The sequence below is a fragment of the Marmota marmota genome, unplaced genomic scaffold, assembly GCF_001458135.2.
Source record: "Marmota marmota marmota unplaced genomic scaffold, marMar, whole genome shotgun sequence".
NCBI lineage: Eukaryota > Metazoa > Chordata > Mammalia > Rodentia > Sciuridae > Marmota > Marmota marmota.
The window spans coordinates 507,785-528,568 of NW_026000294.1; the positions used below are offsets into that span (position 1 = coordinate 507,785).

Sequence of the window (20,784 nt, forward strand, 5' to 3'; positions counted from 1 at the left end):
GCCACCACCCAATAGCATGAATGAGTTGTTAAATCTCTCTGAGCCTTGATTTTCTCATGTATAAAACAGTTTTTATTCATTTATTCAGCTGGCCAGGCAACGAACATTTAGTGGAGGATAGCAGTGATAGACAGACCAAACCTTTGCTCTCATAGAGCTGAGATTCTAGCAGGGAGGATGAACAATAAACAAACACACAAATTAAAATATATCAGCAAATTGTTCTATGAGGAAAAGCAAAGCAAAGTGAGGTGAAAAAGACAAAGCATACAGAGTGCTAGCACAGGGCTGGAATGTCACAAGTGCTCAAAACTTATTAGTGCTGTTGTTACAAAATGTTAGTGATTATCACCAAAAAAAAAAAAGTGCTATTCTTAAAAGTTTAAGTGTTTGTAAGGATGAAGGGAAATGAGTGCCACACATTGCTAGTAAGAGTGCAATTTATGTGGTCTCTTTGGAGGCCAATTTGAGAGGTCCTTTACTTATTTACTTAACTTATTATCCAAGACAGGTTGATCAGGCTAGCCTTGAATCTGTGGTCCTCCTGCCTTAGCCTTTTCAGTGCTGGGACTTACAGGTATGCATCACCACATCTGACTTGGCAGGTCTTTTAAAATCACAAATGCCTATACCCTATTCCTGAACTCTAGAGCTCGACTATATGGGTTCAAATACCAACCCTGCTACTGCCTAGCTTTGTGACCTTTGACAAGCTGCTTAACCTCACTGTGCCTTAGTTTCTTTATCTGTAAAGAAGGATAAAATATGGGGCTATCATGAGGATTAAATGAATGAACATATGTTAAGTGTTTATCATAGCACTTAGCAATATGTGATATAATGTATTTGTCTCATAAATTCTATTGCTCAGTATCTACCTAGAAAAACACTTACACATGAACACCAAGCACAGGTTCAGGGATGCTCAGAATTGTTCATAACAGTAGAAAAAATGGAAACAAGCTAAATATCCATCTTTAAGGAGATAACAAAACCAATAAGGTATAGTGGTGCTATGGAATACTATGAGACAGAATGAAAGCCGAGTGCAGTGGCACATTCCTATAACCCCAGTGACTCAGGAGGCTGAGGCAGGAGGATCATGAGTTCAAACCCAAACTCAGCTACTTAGTGAGGCCCTAAGCAACTCAGAAAGACCCTATCTCTAAAACAAACATAAAAAAGGGCTGGGGATGTAGCTCAGTGGTTAAGCACCCCTGGGTTCAATCCCTGGTACAAAAAAGAAAAGGAAAGGAAAAAAAAAACAGAATGAAGTAGATCTCTACGTTCTGGTGTGGAAAGATCTCTAAGGAGTGCAGTTATGAAATAAAAACCTAGTTTCAGATTAAAATATATAGTATCATATATTACTATATATGTGGATATATGTGAGTATATGCATGCCTACAAGAAAATCTGGAAGGGTTCATCTAAAAAAATGTTAAAGTTGTTAACTGATAGGAAGTGTAGGGGGAAGCACAATTGGCTATGACAGTAAAAAATGATTTTATATTTTATAAGAATATATTCATCTGTGATTAAAAGAAATTGTAGGGTTTCTTTTTTGTGGTGGGGGGGCCTAGGGATTGAACTCAGGGACACTCAACCCTGAGCCACATCCCCAGCCCTATTTTGTATTTTGTTTAGAGACAGGGTCTCACTGAGTTGCTCAGCACCTCACCATTGCCTTCAGAGCTGCNTTGGACTTCATAATAATTATTTCTGCTTTATGAAAGGCACTGTTAAAATAAATGAAAAGACAGATCACAGACTTGGAAAAAATTTTTGCAAATGACATATGTGATAAAGGATTTATATCCAGAATATATATATAAAGAACTCTCAAATGAAATAATAAGAAAATAAATAGCTCAATTTTGAAAAATGGGCAAAACATCTGAACAGCTATTTCACCAAAGAAAACACATAGGGATTTAAAAAAAAAAAAAAAGCACATGGAAAAAATGTTGAGTGTTGGGTATGGTGGCACACGCTGGGAGGCTGATGCAAGAAAATCACAAGTTCAAGGCCAGCCTCAGCAATTTAGAGAGAATCTGACTCAAAATAAAGTTGTTTTCAAAGGGCTGGGAACGTGGCCTAGTGGTAAAGCGCCCCTGGGTTCAATCTCCAGTACCAGAAAGAAGAAAAAAAAAAAAAAAAACACTAAATTCCCAAGGAGTATACACTGTCAAATCTGACAATTGCTTGATAATTATAGGCCAGCACAAATGGCACTTGCCTATAATCCCAGCTACTCGGGAGGCTGAGACAGAAGATCACAAGATCAAGTCCAGATCAGCAACCTAGCAAGATCCTGTCTCAAAATAAAATGTAAAAGAGGTGAGGATATAGCTCAGTGGTAGAGCACCCTTGGGTTTAATCTCAACTACTACACACACACACACACACACACACACATACATAAAAGGGCTGTGTAATAGTTCAACAATAGAGTGTTTGTCTAGCACTCGCGAGGCCCTGGATTCAATCCCTAGGACGGAACTGTCAAATCATATGCTTTGAACATGTACCAATTATTGTACAACAAGTATTCTTCAGTAAAGTTTTTTTAAAAATAAGTTTAAGGGCTGGGATTGTGGCTCAGCGCTCGCCTAGCATGGGTGGGACCCGGGTTCGATCCTCAGCACCACATAAAATAAAGGCATTGTGTCCATCAACACCAAGTAAGTTTAAGAAAGGAGTAACCAGAGCCATGCATGGTGGTGCAAACCTGTAATCCCAGAATCTATCGAGACTGAGGCAAGAAGATTGCAAGTTCGAGGCCAACCTCAGCAATTTAGCAAGGTCCTAAGCAACTTAGCAAGATCCTGTCTCAAAATAATTAATAATAATTATTATAATAATAAAAAGGTCTGGGGCCAGGCACAGTGGTACAAGCCTGTAATCTCAGCAGCTCCGGAGGCTGAAGCAGGAAGATAGTGAGTTCAAAGCCAGCCTCAGCAATGGCAAGGTGTTAAGCAACTCAGTGAGACCCTGTCTCTAAACAAAATAGGGCTGGGGATGTGGCTCAGTGGTTGAGTGACCCTGAGTTCAATCTGCAGTAACAACAACAACAACAACAACAAAAATGGTCTGGGGATGTAGCTCAGTGATAAAGCCCCCCTGGGTTCAATCCAAAAAAAAAGTCAGATGCAGTGGCGCACACCTGTAATCCCAGCGACTCAGAAAGCTTAGGCCGGAGGATCTCAAGTTCAAACCTAGCCTCAGCAATTTAGTGAGGCCCTAAGAAACTCAGCAAGACCCTGTCTCTAATAAAATATTTAAAAAGGGCTTGAGGGGGCCAGGATTGTGGCTCAGTGGTAGAGCACTTGCCTAGCATGCATGAGGCACTGGGTTCAATCCCTGGCACCCACATAAATAAAAGGTATTGTATCCATTTACAACTTAAAAAATATTTTTAAAAAGGGGGGAATCTGGGGATGTGGCTCAGTGGTTAAGCTCCCCTGTGTTCAATCCCTGGTACAAAAAAGAAAAAGAAAAAAGAAAGAAGTAACCAGAAGTGGTTGGGAGGAAATTGCAGCACTAATTCATTTATTGAGCCACTACTATATACTATGCATTTGATAAATCATCTCTTATCCTCACAAAAATAGTAGTAAGTTTAGTGATCCCTGGTATCTGTGGGGGACTGATTCCAGGACCCCACACATGGATACCAAAATCTGACAATGTGAAAGTCCCTTATATAAAATGGCATATTTGTATATAGCGTATGTACACCCTTCCATATACTTTAAGTCATCTCTACATTATTTATAATACCTAATATGATGCAAATAGTTGTTATGCTGCATTGTTTAAGGAATAATTGGAAAGAAAAAGTCCATATACATTTAGTTCAGATGCTATTTTTTTCTCAGATATTTTCAACTCATGGTTAGTTGAATCCATGGAGGTGGAAGCTGCTGATACAATGGGCTAACTTGCTCAAGGTCACACAAAACCAAATTCAAACTACATTTTGCATTCTGCCTCACTGTCTCCCAGCAATGTGAGATATGGAAGAATAAACTGTTGGTTCATTGATTGCTGACAGTAAATTGATCAGGAAATATCAAATGAGGACTGGGATGGAGGTGCAGCTCAGTGGTGGAGCACATGGTTAGATGCACAAGACCCTGGATTCCATCCCCAGTTTCAAAAAAGAATGAGGTAATGAGGCATGAGGGCTTTGGACTGCTCACCCATGGTATGTCTCATTACCATATATTATTCAGAGGCATTCCTCACCCATGGTTATGTGGCACAGGATCCTGGGGACATATGTCTCCTCAACATAAAGTCATCTCCCATACCCACACTTACAGAATAGAACTATGTACTATACGATTACATATTTGGGGGAGGGTACTGGGGATTGAACCAAGGGGCACTTAACCAGTGAGCCACATTCCCAGCCCTTTTGATATTTAGAGACAGGGTCTCACTAAGTTGCTTAGGACCTCATTAAGTTGCTAAGGCAGGCTTTGAACTCATGATCCTCCTGTCTCAGCCTTCTGAGTTGCTAGGATTACAGGTGTGTGCCATAAGACCCAGCATATGATTACATTTATTATATTCTAAAGCAGTTTTTACAAAAGAACAGAGGAGAGCTCTAAAGATCATTCAATACATTGTACTGAGAAAATTGATGAGCTAACTTTCCTGGAAAAAAACAGAATTTTTTCTACTTATCTACTTATTCTATTTAACGTTATCAACTCCAAGTTGATAAAGAATTAAATATATGTTATTAAACACAATTGAGTATCTAGTAGATCTTCTAACTGATAGTAGCTTCCTAAGCTTGGAAGCGACAAGAAGAAATTACAAGAGAAAAGATCAACAGATTTGGCTATATGAAATCTTGAAACACTGAAAAATATAACCAAAAGGATAATAACCAATTGGTGAGAATATCTGCCTCAAATGTGGCAAAGGATTAACTTCTGTATTTTATAAAGTGCTGTTGCAAATCAGTTCAAAAAACATATCCCCCAAAGATAAAACCCGAGAGAAAATGAAATGAATAAACAAGCATATGGAAAAATGTTCAATCTCACTGGAAGGTTTTTTTTTAGTGAAAATTAAAACAAATTACGTTAACAAAAGTAAAAATAAGCAATGACCAGACCAGCAGGAGTATACACGAATGTTGAACAGTTGCAAAGATCTTCTAATAAACTGAGTGCAGTGGCACTCACATGTAATCCCAGGGACTCAGGAGGATGAGGCAGGAGGATGACAAGGCCACCCTCAGCAACATAGTGAGACCCGGTCTCAAAAGAAAAACTAAAAACAGGTTGGGGATGTAGCTCAGGGGTGGAGGGCCCCTGAGTTCAATTCTCAGTATCCACGCTCCCCACCAAAAAAAAAAAAAAAAAAAACCCTCTGAGAAAGGTGCTTGGCAATATACATATGCAACTAGAAAAGTCTTCATAGTGCTTCTTTTTTTCTTTTTTCAGTCCTGGGGATGGAACACAGGGTCTTGCATGTGCTAGACAAGCACTCTACCACTGAGTTATACTCCCAGCCTCACAGAGCTCCCTTATTAATGGTTATTGCTAGTCACTCCCATAAACTGACCATAGAATGACCATAGAAGCTCCAATTCTCCTGAATCCAAACCTCCAGCCCAAATGACACACCTAAATTCAGGAGTATGTCTATAAGATATCTCCAGGATGACATCCCCCCTTCCTCAGCCCCACACAGGCTCCTCTGTCTTCTCCCGGTTCCAGTGAATGCACCAAGGAGTCTCCAAACCAAAAGCCTGGCAGTCATCCTAGTTATCTCCTTGCCCCTCACCCCTGCACATTCATCATTTCCCAGCCAGATCCTGCCAATACTCCATCTGCAATGTCTTTTGAATCTGCCCCCTCCTCCCAACTCCCACAGTCACAGATGTGGCTGTCACACTCCAGTTTCTTACTTGTATTGTTGAAATAGCACTGGCCCATCTCCTCCAAGCCAATTACTTCCTTCAAACAATCCTACAGGGTCAGGTCAACTATCTTCCTAAAGTATAAAGCTAATCCTGTCCCCCTTAAGGTATTTTAATGACTCCTCAATGTATACGGGCTGAAATTCAAGATTCTTAAGATTTAGCAGCCCATTTTTTTTGGGGGGGGGTACCAGGGACTGAACTCAGGGGCACTCGACCACTGAACCACATCCCCAGCCCTATTTTGTATTTTATTTAGAGACAGGGTCTCACTGAGTTGCTTAGTGCCTCGCTAAATTGCTGAGATTGGCTTTGAACTCAGGATCCTCCTGCCTCAGCCTCCAGAGTTGCTGGGATTAAGATTTAGCAGCTCAACCTGCTTCTTGTCTCTGATGAGTTTTTCCTAGTTTCCCTTCCCATCTCCTGGCCTGCTTCTCCCATTGTAATGTGAGTTCCTTGAAAGCCAGAACTAGATCTTAGTCATCTCTGCATTCCCAGTTCATAATATAGAGCTTGACACAGAGTAAGCACTCAATAAATGTTGGTTGAAGGAGTGGATTTACTCTAAAAAAAATCACCCAACCTAAGGAAAAAGCTACAGAAAGGAAGTTGTTCAACGTAGCAACACTCCTAATAAAGAAAAAGCACAGGAAACTTAGAAGTCCAACAATAGAGAACTTTTTTTTTTAATTATGGGACATCCACTTAGGGGAATACAATGCAGCTGTTAAAATCATAATTATGAAGATTATGTAGTGACTCGGAAAGTGCTTCTAATATAATAAAAGCAGAATACAAAATGGTCTGTACGCTAGGACTAAAATTATGTAAAAGTATGCATACACACAAACCGATCAAAATGAGAACAGGAGCAAGAACAAATGAATACAGATGATGTATTTAGGGTGTTTGGGGAGGTACGGTTTGCAATTTACTTAGTGCTTTCCCAATTCCCTTTATTGTTGCTATAATGTCATTTATGCATAAATACAAATTGAGAGAGGAAAAACTACAGAAAAATATGCTTTGATTCCCTCAAGTCCTTTGCCAAGTTGTGGAGTAAAAACAAACAAACCAATGACCTGGGCAGTAAGATCCCAGCCCCTATCTGCACACACAGACCTCCCCTAAAGAACCGTGTGATCTGGATTGAGATGTGCAGCTTTAACCACTCATTTTTCCTGTCCTCCCTAGATGGCAATCCCATGGTCATCTCTCATTCCCTAATCAATTCATCTCTCATTTCTGTTACCTGCACCACCATCTATTATCTTCCCAGTGCCTCCAGACTGAAAACCATAGAACCAACCCTCCATTATCTCATCCCCTTCACCCTTTCTCTAATCTCCACCTCCAATTTATAACATGCTTTATTATGGATCATGAACTAGTTTTTTTTTTGGGGGGGGGGCAGGGATACTAAGGATTGAACCCAGAGGCACTTAACCACCGAGCCACATCTCCAGCCCTATTTTGTATTTTATTGAGAGACAGGTCTCACTGAGTTTCTTAGGGCCTCGCTAAATTGCTGAAACTGGCTTTGAACCTGTGATCCTCCTGCCTCAGCCTCCTGAGCCCGGGGATTACAGGCATGCGCCCGTGTGCCGCTACGCCCAGCATGATCTAGGTTTAAACAGAGGATTTCCTGCCATCCTAGTTAATACTGTCTAACAATTCCTCCTCCTCCTCCTCTTTCTCCCCCCACCCCCGAAGGCTGCTGAAGGGATAAATAGGAAGGTCTAGACAGGGACCTGTAAAATGGAACCTCTTGAATAAGGACCTTGATCCCGTGGTGGGAGGAATTCAGGCACAACTGCATGCTCTCAAGGATAGTATAGTAGGACTTGGCATGATGAATGGGATGTTTACTCAATTTATTCATTCAACAAATATTTAATAAGTGCTAGACATAGTGCCAACTTCTCTGTTAAGTAGCAAAGGGTCTGCTCAGATGACTTAGGACAGGCTCTATCCTGGAAATACTCAGTCTAGTGGAGGACAGACAAGTCAGTCAGTCATTGCTACCCAAAGCACTAAGTGCTGCCACACTTTGAACAGTTTGATCAGAGAGCTCTGGGGAAGGGAGTTGAGGGATTTACTCTCCCTAAAGGGACTAGAAGCTCACAAAATCTGAAAGATTTGAGCTGCATGCATCTCTAAGCCTGAGAGATTAGAGCTGCGTATATCTCTAAGCCTGAGGAATAGGATTGGGTGGTGCCAGGAAGGGGATTGGGCTGTTCATGGCAGTGCAAAGTTGAGGAATTGTGGGGTTCACAGTGTTTTTTTTTAATATATATATATATTTTTTTAGTTGTAGTTGGACAAAATAACTTTATTTTATTTTTATGTGGTGCTGAGGATTGAACCCAGGGCCTTGCACATGTTAGGGCGAGTGCTCTACTGCTGAGCTAGTCCCAGGGTTCACATTTTTGAAATACCTGGTTTCTAAAAGTGATCTCAAAGAAGTAAAGAACAGAATAGTAGTTATCAGAACCTGGGAAGGGTGTCAGGGAGGGAGGGATGAAGAGAGGAAGACTTATAGGTTCAGGGGTGCAACTGGGTAGGTGGAATAGTTTCTAATGTTCCATAGCACAGTTGAATAACTATGGTTAAAACCAATTAATTGAATATATCAAAATAGCTAGTAGAAAGGATTTCTGAATGTTCTAAACACAAAGAAATGAAATAGGTCTGAGGTAATAGATATGTCAATTACTCTGATCTGACCATTACACATTATATATATGCATTGAAATGCCTTGCTGCACCCCATGCTGCACCCTATATGTCAATTAAAAATAAATGTATAGCTGAGTGTAGTGGCACATACCTGTAATCCCAGTGGCTTGGGAGGCTGAGGCAGGAGGATCAAAAGTTCAGTCAGTTTCAGCAAAAGCCAGGTGCTAAGCAATTCATTGAGACCCTGTCTCTAAATAAAATACAAAATAGGGTTGGGGATGTGGTTCATTGGTCAAGTGCCTCTGAGTTCAATCCCCAGTATCAAATAATAATGACAATAATAATAAATGTATAAGCCAGACTTGGTGTTAAGTGCCTATAGTTCCAGCTACTCTGGAGACTGAGGCAGGAGGATCATTTGGGTCCAAGAGTTTGAGACCAGACTTAGCAACATAGCCAGGGCATCAAAAGAAAAGTGTGTGTGTGTGTGTGTGTCTGTGTTTTCGCATGCACATGCCTGCCGGCTGGAGTGGGGTGGGGCTGCATGTCTTTTTTTTTTTTCTTCCTCAGAATAATAATAGCTTGGAGTGGATGGAGTTTGAGGTTTGGTATGAGCAGAGGGTGCCCACTCCAAGAAGGCCACAAGTGATTGGCTAAGAGGGCCTTGGGGTCCAAGTGCAGCTTTGGACCTACTCACTCAGAGCAGAAAATGGAGGACCAAAGGCAGCTTAAAAGTAGAGAAATAGCATGACCAGATCTATACTTTATTTATGTAACTAGATGATCTCTAACCTCCCCTCTCTTCCCTGACACTCTATGACAAGGGTCCCTCATTTCTGAAAAAAAAAAAAAAAAAAAGGTGATCTCAAAGAGGTAAAGGTAAAGAACTTTCTTATCAGAACCTGGAAGGGTGTCAGGGAGAGAGGGATAGAGAGAGGAAGACTAATAGGTTCAGGGGTGCAGCCCATCCCCTCTGCAGTCTGCAAAGAAGAGGGGAAAAAAATGTTGTTGGTTCTTCCAGACTCTTAGTATGGACTGGCGGGAGGGAATTTGGAAGATGACACCAAATATGTTTAATAGCATTAGCTGTGCACAGTGGTGCACGCTGTTCATCCCAGCCCCTGGGGAAACTGAGGGAGGATTGCCATTTCGAAGTCAGCCTCACTAATTTAGCTAGGTCCTGAACAACTTAGCGAGACCCTGCCTCAAATTTAAATAAATAAATAAACAAACAAATAAGTAAATAAAAACGGGCTGGGGATGTGGCTCGGTGGTTATGCGCCCCTGGGTTCAATCCACAGAACCAAAAAGAAATACTATTAAATATTTATTAAAACATTCTATTTATTAAAATGTATTCTATTGATTATATAATCATCTGTAAGTGGGATTTACACCAGTCACACTTTGCACTCTCCTTGAAGGCAAGGATCTTGTCCCATTCATGTCTAAATTCCCACGACTCAGCGCAGAACCACGCCCACATGAGAAGCTCGGCACCCGTGAGAAGAGGAAGGGCAGGACCGGGCGGTGGGGGCGGAGGGTCAAAATTGCTCTCAAGCACGACGCTCCTTCGGCGGTCGTTCCCATGCTTGGAACCTCTGACCTCCCACCACCAGGTGGCAAAAGAGTTCTGGCACGCCAGGAAAGTTTTGCGTTGGGCGGAGCGTTCGAGGCTCCGGCGCGCGCAGCCTCCGACCCCAATTTCTTCGCGCACCGGAAGAAGGCGGGCCTCTTTCCGTGCCTAGAGCAGCCATGGTAAGGCAGGGGTTTTGCGAGCTCTTGGGATGAATCGGCCTCCATCCTCTCGAGGCCAGGGTTGCCCGGGTCTTTGGGACTCCTGCAGAGGATGGCCCAGCTGAGGCGAAGGGAGCACAGCCTCCTGGGTTGGCTGGGACTGGATCCAGGGCGAGGGCAAACGCGAACGGCAGCCCAAGGCGGGGTTGGGGGGGGGGCATCTGGTGCTGCCGGCGGGAAGGCCTGGGCCTTTTTCCCAGACACGATCTTCCGACCCCGGGAGAAGCAGCTTTCCTCCTGGGCCTGACATGGGGGTAGACCGGGAGCACCGACGGCGAGCCCGGGGCTAGTGGGCCCCGTGTCTGCCTGGTGGAGAGGGTTTTTTTGTCATTGTCCTTTTGGCACGGCCTGACGTTACGTCGTGTGGCCGGTAAGCATCAAAAGGGCTTCCTTCTCTTTTTTAAAGTGAAAGTATCAGCTCTTGGCTTTAGTTTGCAAAGGACTAGCACACGTGGTCATGCAGAGGTCAAGTTACTCTTGCAACGGACACTTAAACAGATGATTATATGTGAAAACTTTACTGTTTGACAGAAGCACAGATGGCATTCTGGGCCATTTTTGTTGTGTCTGGCAGTGTGCCTTGAAGTTCAAACCTGGCCATTTCACCCAGTAGAACCTAATCTTCCTAAGCAGGCATGCTTTTTTTTAAGTAGCAACATGAAAGTAACGGGTACCATTGTGAAAAATAGCAATCAATAAATGTTTCCTGTACAGTGAGAAAGCTGGTTGCAGCTTATGGTATTTTGTTGTGCATGCCATGTGTGCCTTTCTTCACTGTTAATCATCCCTGTGTTTTTAATATTGTCCACATTCTGCTGAAGAGGGACTTGAAAGTCAGTTCTTTGAAAGAAATTACACATTAGGTTTTATAATCTGTTGTTGAAAAACCTGAAGTCAGTTAACAGCATTGCAATTTAAAACTTTCCTTCAGGCTCGTGGTCCCAAGAAGCATCTGAAGCGGGTAGCAGCTCCAAAGCATTGGATGCTGGATAAATTGACTGGTGTGTTTGTAAGTATCCTCACATTGTATCTTAAGGGGCATACTAGTTATACCTCTGTCTTTGTGTTGGGCTATGCTGTTGAAGGCCCTGAGCTATCTACTTGCACCCCTTCACTCAACACATTCGTGCCTCGTTTATTCCATGTGCCACACAATACACTTAAATGGACTCGGGTCTTAAATGTTAATTATTGGTGGCCCCTGGTCCTTTAAGGAGAAAATGCTGCAAAATAGTTTTGTAAGCTTTAAGTACCTCCTGTGTAAGTAACAAAGTTGGGGAACAATGACGATCTGGTGTTTCCTTAAAGGATTTCAGGACCAGAGGTAGATTTGAGTAAATCCTAACAGTAACTTTTCTAAAATTACTGTTTTCAATTTTACAGGCTCCTCGTCCATCTACTGGTCCCCACAAGCTGAGAGAATGTCTTCCTCTCATCATTTTTCTAAGGAACAGACTTAAGTATGCCCTGACAGGAGATGAAGTAAAAAAGATTTGCATGCAGCGCTTCATCAAGATTGATGGGAAAGTCCGAACCGATATAACCTACCCTGCCGGTTTTATGGGTAAGCAGGAGGCCTTTGGTAGCAGACCCTTTTGATTAATCTCCCTCTTCTACATGGCAGTTGGTAGGAATAGCAGTGGGCTTTTCTGGTTTCCTGTGATGATATGCCTGGGAATTGGGAGAAGTTTGGCTGGCCTAGGTTCTCACAGTTATACCAGAGAAAGTAGAAAATGGGCTACACCTGGAAATCCTTATATAAAATAAATACTCTGGGGCAGCAAATGATGAATTGCTTCTCAAAACCAAATTTTATTTTGCTTTGAATTTTACCTAGGATCATTTTTTTTAAAAAAACAGTTTTTTGTTCTGGTATGAAGAACAAAACCAGGGTCTCATGCATGCTAGGCAAGCACTCTATCAAAGCTATATCCCCAGCCTGGTTTTGTCTTTTCTGGAATTGTGGTTGCTCTCTGGGGTGGGGGGGGTCACAATAGTAACCTTTGTAACTCTTTGGTATCAGATGTCATCAGCATTGATAAGACAGGAGAGAATTTCCGTCTGGTCTATGACACCAAGGGTCGTTTTGCTGTTCATCGAATTACACCTGAGGAGGCCAAGGTAATTATTGGAAGCAGACTGGGTCTTCATTCTAGCTTTACTTTGGGGGAGAGGAAGGTGGTGGAGGAGACTGATAGTCCTTGATTATTTAATTCAGTTCCTTGTGATAGTTTTTTTCCAGTAGTCAGGGCTTCTTAGATTATTGGCCATGAATGAAAGTTAATTTAATTGAATGATGCCTTGTTATCTGCAGGATATGAGAGTGAAAAAAATTTAAATGCTTTGTGGAATATTTGTTGATTAGATGAATTGGTAATGCAGTTGCTGTTTGCGAAGCAAAACTCAGTTGTGGTGTAGAGGGAGCCATTAAGAAAGACATGAGTTTAGGAGAGATCAGGGTGAGTTGGAAAGAATTATTCCCAGGACCCAGAAGACTTGAAGAGCTTGAGGAAAAGAGTAGGGTTTATATCAGACTCCTGGTGTTAGACATTGGACCAAGTCTTTTAATTTTTTCTTTTTTGGAATATATGTTTCTATCTTTATTTTTATGTGGTGCTAAGGATCAAACCCAGTGCCTCATGTGTGGGGGGGGGCAAGTGCTCTACCACTGAGCCACAGCCCGCTCTTTAATTTTAATGTCCTTGTTTGGGAAGATGCAGGGCCCTTCAGTGTCTTGGGCTTTTACATGGAGGTGATGGCATTGATAAGAGGAACATAAATCTTAGAGCAGTGTGCATCATACTTTCGTGAAAGGTAGATAAAAAAGTCAGACCCACAGTTATTCTGCTGCAGGCCCTGTGTAGGATTGTTGGCTTTTGGCTACTAATTGCATTTCCATGACAGTGACTTGGAAAGAACTATTTCATCCCCCCTGGAACATAGTATATGTGAGCTGAACTAAATATGGCTAACTCTTTTGCATTTCTAGTACAAGTTGTGCAAAGTGAGAAAGATATTTGTGGGCACAAAAGGAATCCCTCATCTGGTGACTCATGATGCTCGAACCATTCGATACCCTGATCCCCTAATCAAGGTGAATGATACCATTCAGATTGATTTGGAGACTGGCAAGATTACTGACTTCATCAAGTTTGACACTGGTAAGCATCCTCTGGGCATCTTTGAAGGCTAGGTATAAGAGTTTGTTTGTTTGTTTTTCCCCCTATTCTAAGTTCAATTGAGATTTGATTGCTGGGGTTTTTAGCCATCTGCCCCAGGCCCACTTTGAGACAGGTTCTTGTGGTGCTGACATTCAAGCCCAGTGCCTCACACATGCTAGATGAGCACTGTACTACTGAGCTACAACCCCAGCCCCTGGCCCCAACAATCCTTCTATCTTGGCCTCCCAGGCTGCTGGGATTACAGCTTGTACTACCATGACTCCCATTTTTATAGTATCTTTACTTTCGAGAATATTTGGAGTGGCTGAGGCAAGATCTTTTATAAAAGACCTTCTCAGGCCTGTGCTGGGTGCTTCAAAAACTCCCCTGTGGGAAATAGTGGGAGGGTTGGGCAGAAAAATCTTGACAATAAATAAAGTGAACCACTCTGGTTATGATATAGTCCTGAATTATTAGTAAGAGAACTGAGCCTTAAGAGTTTACACAGTGTCTTGCTTGTCCCTGACTAGGTAACCTGTGTATGGTGACCGGAGGTGCTAACTTGGGAAGAATTGGTGTGATTACCAACAGAGAGAGACATCCTGGCTCTTTTGACGTGGTTCATGTGAAAGATGCCAATGGCAACAGCTTTGCCACCCGGCTCTCCAACATTTTTGTTATTGGCAAAGTAAGTCTAGGTTATCCTTCTCTTCCAGCCTCCATGGAAATGTAAATGTAGATATTGCTGGACTAGCAATGCCTGGCTGGGCTCCTTCCTGGCAGGCCTTGGTCAAACCTAGGCTTTTTCAGTGTCACAGAACCATGAAGGGGAAACTGATCGCTTTGATTAGTGACCTGGTGCCATAATGAAATGAATATAACTTACGTCTTTAAATTTATTTGTAGCTGTTGTCTCCTTGGAAATTAGTAATGAGTTTTAGGTACTGCTTTGACTTAAATATTGAGTGTCTACTCTGTATAATAAGTTGAGATATTAATTGTGAAGGGGGGTTATCCATATCTGTATGTGTGGGCAGCATGTTGAACAGATGACTTACCAACCTAAGAAAGCAGTGGGAATTTCTGATAAACTAGCATCTCTGAGTCTTAAGACTGCCTAGCTGATGGCCAGTGCCTTCACCAACAGGCTTCAGTTCCATTAAATAAGATGGATGTTTTGATTTTCTCTCTCTCTCTCTCTCTCTCTCCCAAACCAGGGCAACAAACCATGGATTTCTCTTCCCCGGGGAAAAGGAATCCGACTCACCATTGCTGAAGAGAGAGACAAGAGACTAGCTGCCAAACAGAGCAGTGGGTGAAATAAATGGTCTATAGGTGATAATGCCTAGAGAGAAGTCTTTGTACTTAATTAAAGAAAATATAGCAGATGAATTGATTTTTGGCTTTTGTGTTATTTTTTTCATTTATATGTATGTGTTTTTACAACTAGCTATTTTACTTTATAACATTAAAAATGGCTGAATTTTCAGTTTAGGCAGTCTCTGATCTGAAACTTCTTGTGCCTTAAAGACCACCAAATTTAAGGGGGCAGCAAGTAGGTGTGCCAAGAAAGTCGATAACCTTATGTAACTAATGGGCTCTCTATAAAGTCCATCAACAACAAAAATTTTTTAAAAGGCTGAGGGGACTGGGGGGGGTATAGTTCAGTTGGTAGGTGGTAGAGTGCTTGCCTTGCATGCACAAGACCCTGGGTTCTAATCCCCAGCACCACAAAAAAAGGGGTTGGGATGGCTTAGGAGTGCTTTATCTTTGGACTATATCCCCAGTGCTAAGGTTGGCCTCAAACTGAGTGTGTACTGGAGATTGAACCCAGTGTTGCTTAACCACTGAAGAGCCACTTCCCCTATAGATGTATCTTGCCATCATTGTACCTTGCATTTGCAGACTAAAGCTTACTAAATCCCACCGTGGGAAGGGATTTCTCTGTGTTGGTTCTGGGGCTCAAACCCAGGGTTTCATGTATGCCATGGATACACATCCCAGCCCTGGAATACTATCTTAGACATTGTTGTCATCTGAGGCATAAGATATAAACTAACTTTGCATCTTTAACAATTACACAGAACAATGAGTTTCAATGTGATATATTCATGCACATAATTTGACTTAGCTGTGTGTTTTGGTTCCCAGGCCTATGGTCCAGCAACAGATGGGAGGCCTGAAGCACTGTAGCTTGAAACAGTGTCCACCCTGACCACCTCTATCACCCAGCCAACTGTTTTGCCAGAAAACAGTAATATAAGCAGCTAAAGGAAGTGCCAGCAGTCTCAAAAGTCCAGATTTGGCCCCATAAGACTTCTCTGCCTTCCCCATTGCAGATTTCAAAGCATAGTTGGCTGGAGCCCCAGGACCTCTGCATAAAGAAGGAGGAGGAATTTGCAGGTTCAGTACAGCCAAATGGTGGATAATAGGGCCGCAAAAGAAGGCTTGTCACATAGGTGTTGCTTAAGCTTGATTCTCTTGCTTATAGAGCTCATCAGTTGTAATCTTTGCCCTTGAGAAACCAATCAGGTTGAGACTAGAAAGCCGGAGGGTAGCACTCCATCCAGTAACTGGGTACTTGGTCCCCAAATGCTGGTGGGCTTTTGCTGCTACCCTCTCAACCAACCTTGGCAGCACTTTGCTTCTAGCTAGTTTACCATCAGCTCAGCAGATTATAGAAATTATTTGAATTTTGGCTGAGAAGCTAAAGTGAAAGCACACACCTATAATCCCAGCAACTCAGGAGGCTGAGAGAAAGAGATGGGGATTGCAAGTTCAAGGCTCTAAGCAACTTAGATTCTGTCTCAAAATAATGGCTGAGGATGTAGCTCGAGGAAAAAAAAAATGTAGAAAAATGAGAAGCCACAAAAATTGATTCTTGATAAACCAGGTATGGTGGTACTCACCTGTAATCCCAGCAATTTGGGAAGCTGAGACAGGAGGATGGCAACTTGAGGCCAGCCTTTTTTTCAATTTAGCAAGACCCTGACTCAAAATTGAAAAAGGGTCAGGGATAAAGCTCAGTGGTAAAGCTCACTGAGTTCAATTTTTTAAAAAAAATAATGAAAAAATTTGATTCTAGGCACAAATGCAGTAATTTGCTGAATGTTAATTAGTGGACCATCTCACACAAAATGGAGAATTGGTGTTTGGCTGCAATCCACATCACCAGGAGACTTCTTTTAAATGACATTTTAAATGTTTGGGTTTTTTTTTTTTTTTTTTTTAATTTTGTTAAACCAGGACAGGAATTTTTTATTAATTAGCAACTAGCCCCAATGTGGGAATGATTTCCATTCTAATACTAGGTTGTATTAATGGATTTAGGTAATGGGGTCTGTATCATTAGAGTAAACTACAGGCTTCCAAGACAAAATGGCTTGTGTCTGTCTTTTGATTCAATTCATAAAATCTGAGCCCTGGAGGGAACCTTGAAGATTATCTCAGCAGGGAGGCAAACAAATGGTTCTGAGATGAAACAGACTGAAGCAAGCAGAACTTTATGAGGTTTGGTTTTATGTCCTGTACCTCCAGCAGGCTGGGCCTCACCCCAGTGAGAGAGCAGTATGGCAGCACAGCATTGAGTAAGAATAAGAACAACACAAACATTTGGACTTGTGTAGTATTTTACAGTTTACAGAACTATTTTGATTTTTTTGCTTTTTTCTTTTGTTGCTGCAAATTGAACCCAGGGCCTTGTGCATGCTAGGAACATATTATATCATTGGGCTATTCCCCCAGTCCCCCATTTTGACTTTTTGAGGCCTGATATCCTGTTTTATTTTTGCTAGATCAACTACAAAAAGCTATATTCACTCCTGTCCCCTGTCCCATGTTGATCAGTCTACCCATAGTCTTCCCTGACAAATCTCCTTTACCAGTTGTTTCTCAGGTCAAAAGCTTTGGATACAACCTTGATTCATTTTCTTTTCTTAGACTCCACATATAATTTTATGAGAAAATTCTGGCAGCTCTGCCTGCAAAATATGTCCAGAGTCCATATTTGTTGATATTTAAAAATAATTATTCATTTTTAGTGAGAAAATCATATTATGGCTATATATTTTTAAAGAATCCTTTTCTTTGAGAGGTACATTCTGAAGGATTTGCAGAAGCAATAGCAAGCTATCTGTCATTTGTTTTCAAGTAATCTCTTGAGGGGCTGAGGATATAGCTCAGTGGTAGAATATCTTCCTAGCATGTGTAAGGCCCTGGATTTGATCTCCAGCCTGCTCTCGCGCGCTCTCTCTCTCTCTCTCTCTCTCTCTCTCTCTCTCTCTCTCTCTCTTTTTCTCTGTNTGAACTGATTGGTTTAGGCCATGAGGGGTGTACGTGCTAAACTACATGGTTTCCCAACTTTTATCAACCACCATAAACTACTTGGGGGTCATCTGGCATTCCAGGTATTCTCCCTGTCTCATACTGATTGGAGGTTGCTAGGGGGGTTGCTATGGGACCTCACCTAGCCTAACTGAGTCAGGGACACCTGGCGCCACAGACCTCTCCTGTTATTTACAGACAAACAACTCAGCAGGGTGGGTATGTGCCTAGGAGTGCTCTGTGGGTCTTTCCAAGGACAAGGGTCACACCCCCTTCCTTGGACAGGCTTTGCTCTGAGGTAGAGGCTGGTTTCTCAAAAATGGAGTCACATTAGTTTCTCACACTCACCTGTTCCTTTGTAATATAACCCCTTGCCCTGTTTAGGATAGAAATGTCCATGGAAGTGCCTTGTGTGTGTCCCCTTCTCTTACTGTGCCTTTGGGTGTGGCCTACCAAGATGTCCGTCAACCTGCTGACAGTGGACATCATGAAGATAGACTCAGCCCCCTGAAACCTGACCCCTTGCCTCATTTGAATAGCTTCTCCTCAATAAAAGGGGTCAGCACGTGCTCTCTCTCTTCCTGTGGACCCTTAAGGTCAGAGGAGCCATCACAGCAACCCCAATGAAAAAGTTATTTGTGTCTCTTGTGTGGTTATTTCGTGTAGCCCAGTTAGCCCAGTTCAACTGGAGTAACCCCTGAGCCTTTTATTCGCGAGAACAGAAACCTGGCAATTGGATCCAACGTGGGGGCGAAAGGTCTTAGTCTTTAAGCCACTGGGACAAAAGTGACAAGTGCTGGCTCTTAAGGGGACTCCAATTTAAATATTAAAAGTTTAGTGAAGTTGAAAGTTCTCTCCAGAAGTTAAGCATGCTTAGGATTGCAGAGTATTGTGGGCGGAATTGTAGAAAGTAAGTAAATTAGACAGAAGGAAAATCTGTGACGTTAAAATTTTTAATATTGAGGTATAATTCTAGAGACTCTAAATAAATGTAAAGAGTTATTAAGGTGATTAATGGGCTGTGTTGTTGAGTCCTCTCCATGGAAAGAACGCTTTTATGGACTTTTTTGAATTGTTTTTGTAAGCCTTTATAAAAAATTTGTTGGGCTTTATGTTCTATAAGTTTGTGCTAGGAGAGTGAGAAAAAAGGAGAGAAAATGTTGTGATGTTTACCTGGAGAGAAGTAAGTTTCAATTTTCAATTGTTTTTGTCAATACTCAGAAAGTTTGTACTGACTTCTTTGCTACGTGATTGTCCTATGAATCAGAATGGCTGTAACTCAGTCGCTGGGGACAAAAGGCTTTAGCTGCTACTCGCTGCTCGCTATGGGGTCCTAGCCCCTGTGGCCAGCAGTGCTTTTAACCCTTAAATGACTTGACCTTAATGCCGAACGCAGACTAACTTAATATCTGATGGTAACGCTGGCGTCTGCCACTAAAAAACTTTTGGAGCACCCACGTGCCACAGAAAAAAAGTGCAGGGTGCGCGAGTACACGAACTGCAACTGCAGGTCACAGAGACAGAGCAAGCTGCTACCGCTGGAGGATCTTGGCCATGCAGGGGGAATGCAGAGAAAACCAAACTAAATGGAATCGTCCAGAAAAACTCAGCAAACTTTTGCCGCAGATAATGGACTGCAGACTCCATATTGTTTGCGTTACCTTGGTAACCAAGGGATGCCTGTCCGGAGGAGCGGGCTTCCTGGTCCCACCTCCCGCACTTTCGAGGGCTTTCTTTCTTTCTTCTTCTTTTTTTAATATTTATTTTTCAGTTTTCAGCGGACACAACATCTTTGTTTGTATATGGTGCTGAGGATCGAACCCGGGCCACACGCATGCCAGGCGAGAGCGCTGCCACTTGAGCCACACCCCCAGCCCCTTTCGAGGGCTTTCGATTGGTTCTTCCACAGTCACTCAGACAGGACTTCTGGTCCCACCTTCCAGCTGCTAACCTGTACTTCCTGCTTCAGATTGTTACCGGAGCTACTCAGAGCCTGCAATTTTAAGAATGCCCACCTGTAAATGCTAACGAAAGATATCTTTTTCAGACAAAATTTAATTCCACAGGTTTCTACGTTGCAGCCCTAAATTTAAGTTAGTTTTTGAGTTGAATAACCTGACTTTTCTCTATAGTTGTGTTACTAAATAATGTTCTATTGATGAGAGATATCATACATGCTTGTTTCTATTTAACTTTTAATTTTGGAGGTTATGGGGATGCATTTGCTCGCCACAGGAAAAAAGCTGGCAATGTTCCTGTGATGAACAAAAAATCCTTATTCTCATTCCTGACTATATAATTACAAGAAATAAATATGTATGCACAAGGATATTATTTCAGTTACATCAAGTGACATCACATAGAAGAGTACATTCCTAATTAAAAATAAATTGAAATGGATCCAAGTATAAGTTATGCCTTTATTCTTAATGTATACTTTTCTATATATTTAGATAACCTATAGTTGTTAATCTATAAAATAATTACCACATGTCTAATTGTTTAGTTAATATATATTTGTCTAATTGTTTTTCTTCAACAGAAAACCAATAATTTATGTTTTATATGTACATTTATCAGATACTCTGTCTTTTAGTTACAGATATTTGAGATAAATGCGTTTACTATAAATTTGTATTTAACAGAAAATACAATCTTCAAGTAGTTTCTAATTCTCAAGTTATTGTACAAACTTATAAGATAATAAACAAAAATAATTCTGTCTGCATAAATATCTAAGGATTTTAACTATATTTTCATTTATATTTCTTATCAAAGTATAATAATTTGTTTATAGATTCTAAGGTTTTCAAAAATTGTTCCAAAGTATAACTAGAAATAATTCTAGAAGAAAAAGATACTTCAACAGAGAGGAAGCGC

The 20,784-nt window shown here is 41.6% G+C and overlaps 1 protein-coding gene across 1 annotated transcript; it reads left to right on the top strand.

Annotated features, from left to right (window-relative positions):
• The first annotated feature begins 10,295 nt into the window (after positions 1–10,295).
• On the top strand, positions 10,296–14,977 carry Rps4x (ribosomal protein S4 X-linked). Its single transcript, XM_015501621.2, has 7 exons — positions 10,296–10,381; positions 11,352–11,429; positions 11,804–11,984; positions 12,444–12,541; positions 13,410–13,581; positions 14,112–14,269; positions 14,799–14,977. The coding sequence occupies exons 1-7, from the start codon at positions 10,379–10,381 to the stop codon at positions 14,898–14,900; spliced, it is 792 nt and encodes a 263-aa protein (XP_015357107.1). The 5' UTR covers positions 10,296–10,378; the 3' UTR covers positions 14,901–14,977.
• Positions 14,978–20,784: the final 5,807 nt, after the last annotated feature.